General features: G+C 55.7%; 1 protein-coding gene across 4 annotated transcripts; it reads left to right on the forward strand.

Moving 5' to 3' along the window:
- The first annotated feature begins 5,631 nt into the window (after positions 1–5,631).
- On the forward strand, positions 5,632–17,256 carry TREML2 (triggering receptor expressed on myeloid cells like 2). Of its 4 annotated transcripts, none has more exons than XM_070074675.1 (6): positions 5,632–5,688; positions 6,500–6,681; positions 9,104–9,424; positions 12,851–13,238; positions 13,916–14,128; positions 14,338–17,256. In XM_070074675.1, the coding sequence occupies exons 2-6, from the start codon at positions 6,624–6,626 to the stop codon at positions 14,903–14,905; spliced, it is 1,548 nt and encodes a 515-aa protein (XP_069930776.1). In that variant the 5' UTR covers positions 5,632–5,688; positions 6,500–6,623; the 3' UTR covers positions 14,906–17,256. The 4 variants fall into 4 exon arrangements, with proteins under 4 accessions (XP_069930776.1, XP_008261129.3, XP_069930779.1 ...); XM_008262907.4 differs by having other exon boundaries at positions 14,022–14,128; positions 14,338–14,747; XM_070074677.1 differs by having other exon boundaries at positions 5,657–5,684.
- Positions 17,257–17,283: the final 27 nt, after the last annotated feature.

Genomic DNA, 17,283 nt, shown 5'->3' on the forward strand with positions numbered 1-17,283 from the left:
CAAGTCCTTGGGTTTCTGTACCCACGTGGGAGACCCAGAAGGAGTTTCTGAATCCTGGCTTTGAATCTGCCCATCTCCAGCTGTTTTGGCCCTCTGGGGAGCGAACCAGTGGACGGAAGAGCTCTCTCTTTCTCTGCCTCTGCCTCTTTGTAGCAAGGAAATTTGGGAGCTAAAAAGTACAATAGGGGGCTGGCACTGTAGCATAGTGGGTAAAGCTGCTGTCTGTGGTGCCCTCATCCCAGAAAGGTACTAGTTCGAGTCCCAGCTGCTGCTCTTCCAATCTAGCTCTCTGCTGTGGCCTGGGAAAGCAGTGGAAGATGGCCCAAGTGCTGGGGCCCCTGCACCTCTGTGGGAGTCCCAGAAGAAGCTCCTGGCTCCTGGCTTCAGATCAGCCCAGTTCCAGCTGTTACAGCCATTTGGGGAGTGAACCAGCAGATGGAAGACCTCTCTCTGCCTCTGCATCTCTGTAACTCTGCCTTTCAAATAAATAAATATTTTAAAAAAATATAATAACAACAACAAAACCCCCCAAAACCTCACTAAGTGGACTGCATAGGAGAGTGGAGATGGAATCAGTGAACTTGAAGTCAGATCAACAAAATTTACTCAAGCTGGGGCCGGCGCCGTGGCTCAATAGGCTAATCCTCCACCTTGCGGCGCCGGCACACCGGGTTCTAGTCCCGGTTGGGGCGCCGGATTCTGTCCCGGTTGCCCCTCTTCCAGGCCAGCTCTCTGCTATGGCCAGGGAGTGCAGTGGAGGATGGCCCAGGTGCTTGGGCCCTGCACCCCATGGGAGACCAGGAGAAGCACCTGGCTCCTGGCTCCTGCCATCGGATCAGCGCGGTGCGCCGGCTGCAGCGGCGGCCATTGGAGGGTGAACCAACGGCAAAAGGAAGACCTTTCTCTCTCTGTCTCTCTCTCTCACTGTCCACTCTGCCTGTCAAAAAAAAAAAAATTTACTCAGGCTGAACAACAGAGAGGAAAAGACTGAAACACAGGAGCAGGACCTCAGAGATCTGTGGGGCGAGAACACGAGCGCGAACGTCCGTGCGTCAGAGTTTCAGAAGGACAAGATGGAGAGCGGGAGACTGAGAATGTAGCGGAGGAAACTTCTCAAAACTTCTCAAATTTGGCAAAAGTCATAAACTCACAGGTCCAAAGGGCTGATGATTAAGCCTGAGATGGGATAAACCGAAGAAATACACACCAGGACAAACTTCTGAGAGCTAAAGACAAAGAACACAGCTCAAGAGCAGCCAGAGAGACACGGTGCATTCCTTAGAAGGAGCTATCAGTTCTAACGACAGTGAATTTCTCATCTGCAAAATGGAAGCCAAAATTATGCGGCATATTTTTCTTGTACTAAAGGCCAGATATTCAATTTAGAAAGAGCAAAGAATTTGAATAGTCATTTCTCCAAAGATATACAGACTACAGAAAGTACACAAAAAGATACTCAAGATCATTCATGACTGGGTAACATGAATTAAAACCATAGATACTGCAGTCACGTGTTCAAGGACATTTCAATCAGGGATGGACCACGTAGTTGACAATGTTCCAAGAGATAATCATGGAGCTGGAAAGTTCCCAGTGTCGGTGACACTGCACTTCCTGCTGTGTGACAGCTGCTTGCAGTGTTCAGTACAGTGCGTGCTGTGTGCATCTGTAGCCTGGGGCAGTAGGCGACACCATCCAGGATGATACGCCTCTTAGTAACATTCACACAGTGACAGAGTCACCTACCAATGCATCTCTCAGAAGGTATCCCATCCGCTAAGTGACACCCTGCCAAACATCACAGCCAGCAGGATGGTTATAAACCGAAGGCAGCTGATACAAATGTTGGAGAGGAATTATAGCCCTCAGACATCCTGATGAGGGTAGAACATAGAGCAGCCACCTTGAAAACTATTTGGCGATTCCTCAAAATGCTAAACATAGAGTAGCTATGTGAGCAAGTCATCCTATTCTTCAATATATACCCAAGAGAAATGAAAACACATGTCCACACAAAAACTTGTTCTCTATTCAAAGTGGCACTGCTCACAATAGCCAAAGAGTAGAAATAAATTAGATGTCCACCAACTGGTAAATGAATACACACACACACACACACACACACAGATGCATACCTATCTCTTCAGTGGAATATTATTCAGTCATTAAAAAGAATGAAGAATTAATACAACTTGCACAGCAGGTACTGCTACATGAACAAACCCAAAAGCACTATGCTATGTGGAAGACTCCAGTCACAAGGGACACGCATGTTCAATTACGTTTTGATGAAATGTTCAGAACAGGGAAAATCTGTTAAGACAGCAAGTGGATTAGGGGCTGCCGGGGCTGCAGGACTGTGGAGAGTGAGATATTCTGCACAATCGTCTCCTAAAAGGTACCCACGTGCTAATGTCGGTACCTGGAAATCTTAGCTCACAGGTCAGGAGAGGGCTCTTGCTGATGGCATGAAGGACCTTGATTTGGGGAGACTGTGCTGGATTAGGACAAGAGGCACCACATCCATTGCACGTATCCTTGTTAGAAGCAGAGGGGATTTAAACACACACAGCGAAAGGTGATGTGAAGATGGAGCCGAGAGAGAGTGGAAGGTGCTGACCTTGAGGTTGGAGTGACGCAGCCCCCGTCTAAGGAGTGACGCAGCCACGGACGCTGAAGGAGGCAGAAGGGGAGGCAGCAGCCTGGCCGGCACCTTGATCACGGGCTGGTGGAACTGATTCCCGAGCCCTGAAGAAAATAAATTACTGTTGTTTGAAGTCACCAAGTTTGCAGTTATAGGAAGTGAATACAGGGCTCAACTGTCAAGGAGTACAAGGCTTATCTTCTTGGAGCAATGGAAATGTCCTGGATGAGTTTGACGTGATAGTTGCGCAACTCGGTGAAAATCTTTTTTTTTTTTTTTTTTAGTTTGACAGGCAGAGTTAGACAGTGAGAGAGAGACAGAGAGAAAGGTCTTCTTTCCGTTGGTTCACTCCCCAAATGGTCCCTATGGCTGGTGCTGCGCCGATCCGAAGCCAGGAGCCAGGTGCTTCCTCCTGGTCTCCCATGAAGGTGCAGGGCCCAAGCACTTGGGCCATCCTTCACTGCCTTCCTGGGCCACAGCAGAGAGCTGGACTGGAAGAGGAGCAGCCGGGACTAGAACCTGGCGCCCATATGGGATGCCAGCGCCGCAGGCGGAGGATTAACCAAGTGAGCCATGGCGCCGACCCCTTGGTGAAAATCTTAAAAACACTGAGTTGTGTGCTGTATTTATCTGATGGTCTCAAATACACTTCTTCAGGATGCTTATTTTGCTGGGCCCACAGTGCTTTTCTTGGCATCAATTGAGTTGGTGCTGAACCAGTTGAGTATTACACCTGCTGGGATGGTGACTGGTCTCTCCATCCTTTTGTGGTGACTTACAATAAGGGGCAGGTTACTTTCTGGAAATCTCCATCTGGCTATACCGAACGTGGCCCCACGAGCTCACACACCAGGACCACATTTATTGTGCATGTCAGGTCTGTGTGTCTGGTGGTTCTGCCCTGTCCTGGCTTGCTGCCTGCCTCAAACCTGGAGATGAGTTAGTGCATTGAAACATGGTGACACTGGAATAAAGCTCTGGCAGCTACAGCTGCTGGTGTGGTGCAGATTGGTGCAGGTGCCCTTCTGAATGGTCCACTTGTAATGTGTCCATTTTATAACACGTGAATTATAGTCACAAAGCTCTTAAAAAATCTCTGTGACCTTGAGTTAAGCAAAGGTGTCTTAGATTTGCCACAAAAAAATGTGATTCCTAAAAATTATGTATTGGACTTCATCAAAAGAAGTTAGCATAAAATGCTACACACTCGGTGATTTCCATTCTAGAAAGAGAAAGAGCAGAGGGAAGAAGCCCACAGGTTACATGTTGCCAGGGCCAGGAGGCTGATGGTCAAGGGATGTGGGAAGCTGTGGGAGGGATGATGAACTCTTCTGCACCTTGGATACAGAACAGGGTGCGGGTTTCCACGCCTTCTTCCAGCTCCGGGAACTGCCCACTGAAAATGAAATTTTACTACATATAAATTAGACCTTAGTTGTTTTTTTTTTTTTTACAAAGATTTATTTATTATTTGAAAGGCAGAGTAATAGAGAGAAAAGAGGTGGGTATCAAGTTTTCATTCACTGGTCCACTTCCCAAATGGCTGTAACGGCTAGGGTTGGGCCAGGTTGAAGGCTGGAGCCAGGAACTCCATCCTGATCTCCCACATGGGTAACAGGGGCCCAAGCACCTAGGGCACCTTCTGCCACTCTCCCAGGTGCATTAGCAGGGAGCTGGACTGGAAGCAGAGCAGCCAGGACTCAAACCAGTGCTCTGACATGAGGATGCTGGCATTGCTGGTGGAGGCTCAACCCACAGTGCCACAGTACGGGCTTCTAGACCTTAAATTTCTGCTGAAAATATAAAGAAAAAATATGCTGTCTTAAGTCATTTTGTACACAAAAGCCTAGCATATCCATATTTTTAAGTAGATTTTGATAACTACTTCGGAATTTCCCTAGGGGCTCATATACTCTGAGTCCAGCGTCTATGTCCTGTACCAGCGGATGAGTGTTGGGTCCTTGCTGGCACAATTGTCCCAGTGCCCCACTTGGTGCAGGGCACACTGTACAGGTGTCACCTCCAGGCACGAGAGGTCCCATGAGAGGTGGCCCCCTCCCTCCAGAAGGGGAGAAGGGAGACACTCTGTGTGTTGTGGGTGTGGCTGGGAGAGGCTCTGCATTCTGCCTGTGAGGAAAGGAAGGGGGCACTGGGAAGCGCAGAGCGTCTTCTGCGGGCTGAGAATTCGGCAGTGACAAGTGCGTCTCCTCCCTAGATCCCCAGTGCCCAGCCCTGGGCATGGCAATGAGGTCGTAAGAAGGAACAGATGGGAGTGGGCATGTGGGTTCCTGGGTTCGACTCTTCACTCTTGCTCCTGACGCCAGCTTCCTGCTAATGCAGAATCTGGGAGGCTGTGGTTGATGGTTCAAATAACTAGGTTCCTGCCACCCCCGTGGGAGACGTGGCCGGGATTCCCAGCACCCAGCTTCAGCCTGGTCCAGCCCTGATCATCGTGGGCATTTGGGAAATGAATCAGCAAATGGGAATTCTCTCTCCTTTCTCTCTCTCTCTTTCCCCTCATTCTCCCCTTCTGAAAAATGTATATAAATAATAAAAATTCAATGTTCACATGAACAGGTGAATGAATGAATTCAGAGTATAATAGTTTGGGGTCAGCAAAGACGAAACTTCTTTGGCTGGGGCTTTGGGACTCAAGATCAGCTGAAGACCATGGCCGTGCCAGCGCAGGGAATTTCACTCTAGGAAGATGACACAGGTGGGGCAGGGCGCACATGCGGCCATGGGGGTCTGCCTACCCGCTCCCACCCCAAAGGAGGAGGTGGCAGAAGTCCAGCCCCAGGGGCTAAATGAAGGGTGGGGTCGTGGGCCAGTGCTGGGTCATTTTAACTGGAACCCGTGGCTGTAGAGGCGAGATAGGGTTGAGTGGGAGGAAGTGGTGGGGGCCTGCCTGTGTGCTGATGGGGGCCGGGGCCAGGGGAGGGAGGGCCCCTGGGGCGTGGCATCTCCAGGATGGGTAAGGGGAAGCACTGAGATGGTTTTAGGAAGCCTGCAAGAGGAAGGAGGAGTCTAGAGACAGCTGGTGGGTGAGTAGAGATCACAGGAGGAGAGGCAGAGAGAAGCGGAGAGAGTCGGGAGACACAGAGCGAGAGGGAAAGACAGCTGGTGTGTGTGTGTGTGTGTATGCGGGGGTGGGGGTGGGGAGAGTGGAGCATGGAGAGTGTATGAGAGCCCAAGCGTGTGAGTGCGTGAGGGTGTGTTTGATTGCATGTGCTCAGGGATGAGGGCACAGGAACTCCTCCTGGACACTAAACTTTATGCTCTGAGTCTTACAATTTGCATCCTCCCTCCCCCACCCTGCCCCCACCCAACCGCTGTGACAAAAATAAGATTGCACGTGCGCCTGTGTGAGGTTATTTGCCACAGTAAGTGTGAGTGACTGTTGCAGGGCAACAGAATGAATGCACTTTGCAAATGGATGAATGAATGAGTGGGCACTCACAAGGGCTTCCTTGTGAACGTGGTATGGGAAGTCCAAGACGCCTCCCAGCAGCCTGAGAGCTCTGCCCCCGCCCTCCCCTACCCCGTCCCCTCACCCCAATCCCGGTCTCTGAGCCCAGGAGATTCCAGAGGTTTGTACTCAAGGTCCCAGAAACCACGCAGCAGCCCCCTGGGTGGATCCCCTGCCCCATGGGACCCGTCTCTGGGAGGGAGCCCAGGGAGGGCTGGGGGGCCCAGGCTGGGTGGAGCAGCCACACCTGCCTGAGGTTCCGAGGAAGAGGGCGGAAACAGCCACCCGTGCTGCCCTGCTGATAGGCTCGGCTGGCCTCTGCGGTCTGCTGGTGGCAGTGGGTCCCACACTGCCTCACTTCCCTAAATGGGCAATTTCACTTTTAGAAGCCCGGGTCCGGCCCTGGCAGGTCCAGGTGGCATGTCCTGTGCTGGCCTGGGTCCTGGCTGAAGAGCCCCAGGGTGCCTTGGCCCCTGGCCGGGCCCGTGACTGCCCTGACTGGATGCCACCATGGCCCCGGTGGTACTGCTGCTGCTGCTGCTTCTGTGGCCACAGGGCTGCATCTCAGGTGAGAGAAGGAGCCGGGCTAACCTGCGGGAGGGAGCGCTTTGGGGGCAGGAGCTGCGCCCGCCCTCCCTGCTTCTCCACGCCCTATTATCTGGGTTCACCTTCTGTGGGTTGGGGCTGACTCAGTAGCGCTGACCAGAGACCCAAGAGAGCGTCTGTCCTCAGGCTGGGTCTCACGAGCCCTCCAGGCAGCCCTGGGCCCTCTCTGCCCCGGCTCCTGTATCTGCTGGGAATCCCTGGGGGCCCCAAGCCTCGGCCCCTCAGTTTCTTCCCACACCGCCTTCGCCTGCTCTCTGTCGGGAAAGCTCTTTGGTTTTGCTTCTGACTAGAGTTGTTGCATCATGTGTGTGCTTTGAATTCGTTTTTTCTCAGAATATTGATGCCACATCCGGTCCCTGCCCCCTGCCCTGAAGGTGACCAATCCCTGAAGGTCTTTCTTTCCCACCCCAAGGGGCCTCACCCAGTTCTGCTTCCCTTGCTGCCATGGCAACCAAGTGGCTGCCTCTTGTTGGATTCTGGGCTCAAGTAGGGGCTGGCGGAACCCATGCCCCACCACCTGTGAGAGGGGTAGAAGGTGCAGGCACAAATGGACACGGTGCCCCCAGACTCTTCCCCAAGTCTCCTACCTCTGCCAGGGCAGAAGTCCTGGGCTCACCCATCTCATCACTGAGTTGGGTCATTCTGTTTAGTTCGTAAGGGACGATGTGCAGCTCAGAGAGGGTGTGGCCTTGCTCAGCGCCTTGCCTGGCTGCCGTGGCCGCTGGAAACTGGACCGGGTCTCTGGGTTTCCAGGTCCTTGGTACCATCATAGCCCTGGCTCCATTGTGTGTGTGTGTTGGGGGGGGGACTCTGGGACCACCTGCATTTGGGAAAAGGACGCACACATTGAGCGTGTACTATGTGCAAGGCAAGGTCCTGGGTTTAATTCTCACGGCAACATCGGAGGGGAGCGATGTTACCCCTGCCTGACAGATAAAATTTCGTGAGCTGCTCACACAGTTAAGTGTGTAGCTGGGGTTTAGAGAGAGAGAGAGATACAGGTTTATTTTATTCACTAGAGAGAGTGACGCAGAGGAAGGGAGAGACACAGAGAGATCTTCTAACTACTGGTTCACTCCCCAGATGGTCACAACAGCCAGGGTTGGGCCAGGCCGATGTCAGGAGCCTGGAACTCCTTCCAGGTCTCTCATATGCGTAGCAGCGGACCAAGCACTTGGGCCTTCTGCTGTTGCTGCTTTCCCAGGCGCACTAGCAGGGAGCTGGATGGGAAGTAGAGCAGCCGGGGCTCGAACTGGCACTCTGATATGGGATGTTGGCACCGCACAACACGGCCCCTGGACCCAGGGTTTTGACCTATGTTTTATTTTGGTTCCAGAATGTGCACTCGGTATTCCATCCCACTGGGGAGAAACTTCTTCTGTGTGTGTTTGTGGAAGGCCCTGGGGGCTTCCTGTGGGCAGACAGGCAGATGCACATCACCGCCACTTTCTCCCTCTCTCTGTCCCCTGAGCTAAACCCCTACCCCTGTCCCGGTCTCCCTGCCGCATGGTGGATTACGAAGGGCACGAGCCACATCCTGGGCACATAAAACAAGATGTTGCAGTGAAACCACACGTGACTGTAGAATCTTCTGGTTCAGTGTGCTGGGAACTCCTAAGCCCTGGTACCTGTATATGGGAGATCTTCAGGCAGTACGTGGACAATGTTTATTATCTGTGAATTTCAAATTTTTGGCACCAAAATGAGTTCATCTTTTAAGTCAGTTTTCCACGAGCTTCTTGTAGTCCCTGCACAGTACCTGGGCACATGTAACCCATGGGTTTGACGTAACTAGCAAAGTTAAACCTCACCTAGAATGAGCGAAGGTGGCTTGCTCTTTAAAAGATGGCTGCTGTGAACCCATCTGGGAAGTAAACTCTCCTCGTGTTGCCAAGCCCACCTGCGTTGTGTGTGCTCCGACCTTCCAGAATTCATGCCTTGCAACTGTGTCTGTGGATCTGCCAAGGGCTGGGCAGAGCTTTCCCACAAGGCTAGGGAGCCCTGAAGACAGGGCTCCTCACGTCCTACGACACCAAGAACCACCAGGGAGAAAAGGGCCACGTCTGGGGCAGCCCTGAGTGCAAGGGCTGAGTTTCCTCCCTTAGACTGCGGACTCCCTGTCTCCACCATCAGATTGGGAGGTCCATGAGGGAGGGGCCTACGATTCCTCCATCAGACTGGGAGCTCCATACACAGGGAGGTGTACCTCCCCGTCAGACTGAGGGGCGAGTGCCTGGGGCAGGGCTGTACTTCCCCATCAAACTGCCAGTTTCATCACAGCCGGGCGGCAGCCACCTCTTCCCCCTTCACCACCATCTTCAAGTCCGAGTCACCCCCTTCCCCCTGTGGCGCCAGCCCTCACTCAACAAGCTGTGTCTCCGCAGGGCCGCCGGCCGAGGGCGGGTACGTCAAAGTGCGGCACCAAGAAGGGGAGACTCTGTTCGTGCAGTGCTCCTACAAGGGGCGCAGAAACCGCGTGGAAGGCAAGGTCTGGTGCAGAATCTGGAAGAAGAGATGCGAGCCTGGGTTCACCCGCGTCTGGGCGAAGGGGCCCAGCTACCTGATACAGGACGATGCCCAGGCCAAGGTGGTCAACATCACCATGCAGGGCCTCAAGCTCCAGGACTCGGGCCGGTACTGGTGCCTGCGCAACAGCTCCGGGACCCTCTACCCCATGATGGGCATCCAGCTGGAGGTGTTCCCAGGTGAGAGGTGTCCCAGGCCTCCCTGCCCTGCGCCCAATGACTTTGGACGTGATAAGAATACCACTCCACCAAATGCCGGGTTACACTGTGAGCTCCCTCCCTCCCTTCTCTCTTCCTCCCTTCCTTCTTTCCTCCCTCCCTTCTTTCCTCCCTCCCTTCCTTTTTAAAGATTTAGTTAGTTGAAAGGCAGACAGACAGAGAGAGAGGTCTTCCATCCACTGGTTCACTCCCCAAATGGCCCCAAAGGCTGGAGCTGGGCCAGCCCAAAGCCAGGAGCCAGGAGCTTCCTCTGGGTCTCCCACATGGGTGCAGGGGCCCAGGGACTTGGACCATCCTCTTCTGCTTTCCCAAGCACACGAGCAGGGAGCTGGATGGGAAGTGGAGCAGCAGGAACTTAAACAGGCATTCTGATACGAGATGCTGAGGTCTCAAGTGGCGGCTCAACCCACTGCACCACAATGCAGGACCTAGCATAGGGTTTTCAAAGTGCTTTTGCTGGTACCTTCCTGGGCATTACTGTCACTGTTATACAGATGAAATAAGGAGATCTTAAAAGTTACAGGCATAGCAGGTGAAGCTGCTGTCTGCAATGCTGGAATCCCAGATGGGTGCCAGTTTGTGTCCTGACTGCACCACTTCTAATCCAACTCCCTGCTGATGGCTCTGGGAAAATCAGCAGAAGATGGTCCAAGGGCTTGGGTGCTAATCACCCATATGGGAGACCTGGGTGAAGCTCCTGGCTTCAACCTGGCCCAGCCCTGGACGTTACAGCCACCTGGGGAGTGAACCAGCAGATCGAAGATCTCTCTCTGTCTTTCCTTCTCTCTGTAACTGCAACTTTTTTTTTTTGAGATTTATGTATTTACTTGAGAGGCAGGCAGAGTTAGAGAGAGAGAGAGAGAGAGAGAGAGAGAGAGATGTCTTCCATCTGCTGGTTCACTCCCCAAATGACCACAGCAGCCAGAGATGGGACGATCTAAAGCTAGAAGTGAGGAGGAGCTTCTTCTGGGTCTCCCACACGGGTGCAGGGGCCCAAGCACTTGGGCCATCCTTTACTGCTTTCCCTGGCCATCAGCAGAGAGCTGGATCGGAAGTGCAGCAGTCGGGATTCAAACTAGCACCTATACGGGATGCTGGTGCTGCAGGCGGATGCTTAAGCTACTACACCACAGCACTGGCCCCTCTGACTTTTTTTTAAATAAACGTCCTGTGTGGCTCTGACCTTGTCTAGGGTCCCAGAGCTAGCAAGCAGCAGAGATGAGATTGGAACTCAGGACTCTGTGCTTTGGTCTACTCAGTTATCCATTCTGTATTCACCAAGCCTCTGTGACTTGCCAGACACACTTCTAGACTCTGAGAGTATAGGGGTGACAGAAACAGCCACACTCTTGCCCTGTGGGAGAGCCAGATGAGTCACTCATAGAATAAAACAGTGTGACGGACTACTGACCTACTGAGGCTCAGAGAACGCCTCCCTGAGCCGACGACACCAGGTGGAGCCTGAGTGGTGAGATTTCTCTGGCTCTGTTGAAATCTGGGTGCTCTGAAGGGCATTTGTGAGGCCAGCTACATGTGCAAAGGCCCTGAGGCGAGACACTCGGCTCCTGTACAAGGAAGGCCTATGTCAGGGTTCAGATTGAGTGTGAGGCAGTGAGAGCTGAGGGCGGTGAGCAAGCAGCAGGGCTGAGGTCTGTGATGTGGAGCTGGGGTTTTAAGTACCGTGGGAAGCTGCTGGGAAGTTTAGGGAGGTGTGGCACGGTGGAGAGGGCAAGCCTGGGCAGAGAAAGCACTGGGAACTCTGGCCGGACATGCCAGGGGCTCGAAGTAGGAGGCAGTAGAGGTGGAGAGAAACGGACGGGCCCAAGCCTGTCTCCAGACTTCTGCACACCCAGTGTGCTTGTAGGCAGCCTGGGTTTGCTGGAGCAGAAGCGGAGCGCAAGGGAAGAAATCAAGGCGACTCCGGGGTTATCATCAGTAGGTGAGCGAGGGTCTCGCTCACTGGGCAGCGTTAACACCCAGAGCACCCTCGGCTCTATTACAAAGTCTTCTGGCGATCTAAGATTTCCCACCCCGCATGGGAGCCCGAGTTTCATGGCCCAAGGCCACTGCGAAAAGCAAGGGTGCCTGCTGCCCTTCTAGGGAGAATGGAACGGGGGCTCTCCATCGCCCCCTGCTGGCCCTCCCCATCCACACAGCTTGGTATGGAGGCAGGTGATGGGAACGGCTGACTCACTGACCACGGTAGGAACCCTCTCTGCTGATGCCAGTCCTTTTCCACCAGCCCTCTGAGCCCTCCATGAGGTGGGCGTCCAGATGCTGGCTCTCCCGAGGCACCTACGGGTGCCTCTTTGAAGGGCTCTTTGGGGCTGAGCCCACTGCTGAGCGTGAGGTTGGGGGAGCGCTGGCACCAGGCTGGCCTCTTCCTCCACCCCCATTCTCGCGAAAACGGTCCCTGTTCAGTCACCTCCTCTGGTTCTCCCTCTCCTGGCCATGGTGGGCCCGACAGTCCCCCTAGATCAAGGTCTCCCAACCTTCCTCCACCCCGTCCCCCATCCACAGGCCCAACTCTAGGCTTCCTATGGGAGAGGGGTGGTAAGGACAGGGGAGCTGACGGCTCATATGTGCCTGAGTGGGCCCTGCCCCAACAAGGTGCACGACCCCTACTGTTTGCAGCTTTCTCTGAAATCTCGGGTCTCTGCTGCCCCCGTATTTTTTTTAAAGATTTATTTATTTGAGAGGTAGAGTTACAGATAGAGAGGGAGAGACAGAGAGAAAGGTCTTCCATCTGCTGGTTCACTCTCCAAATGGCTATCAATGGCCGGAGCTGCGTTGATCCAAAGCCAGGAGCCAGGAGCTTCTTTCGGGTCTCCCACATGGGTGCAGGGACCCAAGCACCTGGGCCATCTTCTACTGCTTTGCCAGGCCACAGCAGAGAGCTGGATTGGAAATGGAGCAGCCAGGACTCAAACCTGTGTTCATATGGGATGCTGGCACCGCAGGCGGTGGCTTTACCCACTATGCCACAGTGCAGCCATCCCCCACACCCCATCTTCATCTCTGAACCCTAATAGCCAACTGTGGAGCAGTGGAATTGTCCTGTCCATTCATGTCAGGGAGATAGGAGGGTCTGGGGAGTGCCAGTGGAGATGGCGGGGTAGGGGGTATCCCCTGGAACAGGTGGCCAATGAGGGGTGGGGCTAAAGCGACCATGGCAACCTCTCCCCTCTTCACCACGCCTACTTCTTCCTTCCTGACACTCCCTGTGAACTCACACACACCCCCCACCCGGAGTCTGAGAGCAGGACCCTGGGCCCAAGGGCAGGAGGGGAGAAGAAGACAGCCCCTTCCCTGAGAGAGGGGGGCGAGGTCTGCTCCCAGCACTGAGACTTGCATCCATCTAATAGGCCTCCCTCTTTGGTCTCTCAGCCTCCACCACGGAGAGGAGCATGCCTCTCACACACCTGGCCAACGTCCCCAAGAGTGGTGCTGTCATTGCAACAGACCAAGCCTCCACGTCAGGCACCGGCGCCGGCACCCCTCTCTCCACGGGCGTGATGGTGTTCACCTCTGGAGTGCTCACCGTGGGCAGACTCTCGTCCTCCTCTGCTTCACAGACCACGAGACCCAGCTCCCCCAACACCAGCATCACCACCGTGGGGCCCTGGAGAGCCACAGGGTCCCGGGCGGTGACCGCAGCTCCCAGCACTGCCCAAGCCACCCCTGCTAGCCCGGCACCCATGTCCACGAAGCCCGGGCTCCTCGGCACCAGCTCACCCACCACAGGAATGTGCCAGAACAAACTACCCTCCCTCAGGTACCTGCTGCAGGGCTAGTGGGCACACATGCACCAGCTCTTGGTACCTGAGCAGATCTGGAAAGGGTAAATCTTGTGTCAGACACACCACCACCACCACCACCACCTTCTGCTCCCAGGAGCTCAGTGTGGCCTGGTGCCCAGACAGCAGAGGGAGCCGGGAAGTGCCGTAAAGGCCGACACTGGGGAGGAGGGGCAGGGGTGGGCAGCCGGGAGAGTTCACAGGTGAGAGCAGGAGGGTAAGGGTGGGGTGAGGAGGTGGCTCTGGGAGCAGGAGCTGGAATGTGGCGGCTGCTGTCATTTGGGCTCTCCAAGATGGAGGCCAGAGTGGGGAAGGGGGCCGGTGCCAGGAAGGCAGCTGATGAGGGGTAGCCAGCAGCAGGTGCTCCCCTGAGGCGGGGGAGCTGGGGTAGATATGCACCAATGCTTGTTTGTCACCCGTGAAGGGTCAGCCACCACTTGTGGCATACAGGGCTCCCGGGACAAGAGAAAGGAACAATCCTCGTGGGACTGCTGGAGACCTGTGCATGGGAGCGGTGCAGGCCAGGGTCACAGACAGGAGTCGCCGCCCTCACTCTGGACAGAGTTAGGGGATTCATGGAGGGAGGAGGGACGTGGGAGGGGAGGGCTGGGGCCATCTCCCCTCAGCTCTGGGCTCCTCATTGCCTCTCCCTCAGCTGTGTCCCCAGGACAGAAGTGCTGCTGAGCCTCCCAGGGTCTGACCCCGCCTGGGGCTGGGGAGACCTCGGGCCTCACCTCCTTCCCTCCGCCTCGACTCCTCAGGCACCAGGATATTCATATCACAGTGCTCGTGGTGGTGCTAGCCCTCTTCCCGGCGCCCATGACGTTGATCGTGGTCTATGGGTTTTGGAAGAAGAGACACACAGGAAGTGAGTGGAGCCCACCCCTCAGCACCCTGGCCAGGGCTCGGGTAGCTGTCCAAATGGCCGTGCCAGTCAAGGGCACTGCAGGGCACCCAGTGAGGGAGGGGGCGGCCAGGCAGGGGAGGACCTGGAGGGACCCCTGGCAGAGGCGGGAGAGGGGCGTCAGGGTGCTGTGAGCAGGGCGCGGCCCTCTTCAACTGCCCCTTTCTCCGTAGGCTACAGCTTGTGCCACGACCCTGCCAGGCCCTGGAGGGACCTGCCCAGAAGCCCAGAGCCCCTGCAGAAGCTGGCTTAGTTTGGGACCATGTAACTGAACAGTGGCAGCGCATCCCGGAGGGGCCACAGGAGGCTGGGGGAGGAGTGGAGAGCAGGGCCTGGCCTGGCCCAGGTTGGAGGAATTCTGCAAGGGCTGGACATGCGCAGGCCCACAGCTGCCACCATATCCCTGTGCCAAGCGTTTTCCTGGGCTGCCGGGAGTGTGCAGAGCGCCCAGTGGCAGGCACCACGCGGCAGGTCTGGCGAGGCACGTCCCAGAGCCTGCTCAGAGCCACAGGGCCCTGGACTGAGGGCATCAGAGCTCTGGGGATGCTGCTGACCCATAGAGAACCTCGTCCTGCCTGCCTCAGGAGCCTCGTCCTGCCTGACGCTGGAGCCGAGCCGACGGGGGACAGCGAGAGCTGCCCTCTGCCCACCTGGGACCCCTCTGCCCTCAACTTCCCCCTGCTCCCCTCGAGCCCTGCCTCCCCCCCACATACCTGGGAAGGAAGGGGGAGGGGCTCATGAGGCCCAGAAGCAGCTGGAGTCCCCGGGGGCCCTGTTGTGGACAAGGAGAGGGAAGTGGTCAGGAGCCATGCCGCTGGGGAGTCCAGAGCTGTGTGCGGTCGCCGTGTCTGGCCAGGTGTCCTCTGATGTGGCTGCTGGATGCCTTCTGCCCCGACTGAGGCCACTCATCCCCCCATCCTGGGAGCCTGCAGCTCCCACCTCCCCCACTGCTGCCACCAGCTGGGTGTCCCTCCCCTGAGGTGCCTGCCTCTCCCCAGCTGAACTCAGGGCTTCCTCCCCAGGCTGTGCACCTGGGCTCCAGGTCTGAGATCCTGCAGGGAATGCCAGCTGAGTCCACACCCTGAGACTCTGGCCCTGTAACAACAGGCACTGGTGGGGAGGCCAGGGTGTAGAGAAAGAGCGGATCAGCACCCCATTCCCTAGGGGTTCACTGTCCCCTGCGGAGAGAAGACCCACTTGGGACACAAAGAAAGTAGCCGGAGCTGACCACAGCCTGGAGGACTGACTCAAGTCAGGGACAGAAAGAATGGAGTCCAGTTGTGAGCCATGAACACCCAGCTCAGACTCAGCCTCTGCTGCCCAGACTGCCTCCCTGGTCGCCAGCAGTGAAGGCTGGAGGCCACCGACTGGATTCCTGACCAGGCAGGGGTGTCCTCTGCCTGCAGTGACTGAGTAGTGGCTGGGAATAAATGTGACATCAGGACTTTGGCCCTGGGTCAGGAACCTCCCAGGGGGAGAGCAGATGTCGTAGTCAGGAGACGGATACAGCTGGAGTCTCGGTGGACAGCTGGTGTGGCCACTCCAGGATGGATATGGGGAGAAAGTAAGGGACACCGGGCCATCGCTGGGGACAGCATGGAGGAGGTATCTCTTCCCTGTGTCCACGAGAGGGCAGTAGATGCAAGACCCAGGCTGAGGAATTGACAGCTTGGTCCCAGGACAGGCAAAGCCACACATACAGACACACATCCGTCCCAGCCAGCCAGCCACCTGCCCCAGGAGCTCACCTCCACTGCCATCCCACATCTCTGATGCAAGACGTCTGGTGGGCAAGGAGTCAGAGTGGGGACGGTGATGCCACTGTCACGGTGTGACCCCGAGCAAGTCACTAACCTTTCTGGGCCTCCTCGCCGCCCCCCCCCCACCTTATGAAAGGGGGCAGTAATTCCTACCTCTCGAGATAAAATGCAATAACGTGAATGTTGTACTACTCAGCAAACGCCTGCTTATTACCGCTCCTTGGCTGTTCTCAGCTTTGCCATCCATTCTGCACTTGACATCTGGGATGCTCTGTCTCTGTTCTGTCTCCTCTCTTCTCAGGCCTTTTGATGCAGCCCCTTTGGTGAAGCCCTCTTAGGAAGAGGGGAGGACACGTGTGTCTGCTCATCTTGGTGTGGCCTTGAGAAGCTCTTCTTTCCTTGTTTGGCAAAGCAGGACAGAGATGAGCCCTGAAGCCCCTGTCCCTGGCGTCCCAGGACAAAGCCCCCCACCCCACCTGCTGGCAGTTGCCTGAGCACAACTCAGCACTTTGGGAGGTGGGGCCAGGACGGAAGGAGCCAGCCCTGCCCTCCACCTGCTCCCAGGTGCAAGGGGCAGGAAGACACGGCAGGGCTGGTGCGCCCTGGGCCACAGCACAGGGTTGGAAGCCACAGTGCAGGATGTAGGAGGTGTTCAAGGCCTTCGGAGACAGGAACCCTGGGGGCTAGCCAGGCAGGCTTCCTGGGGGAGGCAAGCTCCTGCAAAGCTCCACCTTGCTAGGGCAGAACCCACTCTGAGCATATCCATCCTCCTCCTCCTCGGAGCGGTTGATAGGGCGGTGGCTAAGGCACTGACACCCCTCACCAGCTCAAGGAAGTCCTGAAGGCTTGGCCCTCCCCCAGACCTCCTCGCTCTCCTTTCGGTCTCCACAGTAGCCCAGCATCTCCCATGACTTCCTGCTCCCGGCTCTTCCCTTCCCCTAGATGGTGGTCCCAGAGCTCTTTGCACCCCCGTGCCCACGGGCGTCTCCGAGCCTGTCTCCTGGAACCTAACCCACCACACTTCTCACAAGCTTCCCTCTTTCGGCTTGTTAGCCAACCGTGAGCAGCCTGTGACCCTTGGCTTTCTGCAGCTGACCCAGTGCCGACTGCTTTTTAGGATGTGCTTGATTGGTGTGGTCTTTCAGCAAACGCTTATGGAGGGACTGTGGCTGGGAGTCGGGGATGACCTGAGGCCAGCAACAGCCCCCACCCCACCTGCTGGCAGGGTCTTCAAAAAGTTCATGGACAATGCAGACGGTAAAAAGTCCGTGTCTGGGTTTCAAAGGTTTCGCACCAAAATAAACTTATCTTTTAATTTCTTTTTCCATAAACTTTAAAAATACACTTATTTATTTATTT

This window comes from Oryctolagus cuniculus, chromosome 5, assembly GCF_964237555.1.
Source record: "Oryctolagus cuniculus chromosome 5, mOryCun1.1, whole genome shotgun sequence".
In the NCBI taxonomy this organism is placed as follows: domain Eukaryota; kingdom Metazoa; phylum Chordata; class Mammalia; order Lagomorpha; family Leporidae; genus Oryctolagus; species Oryctolagus cuniculus.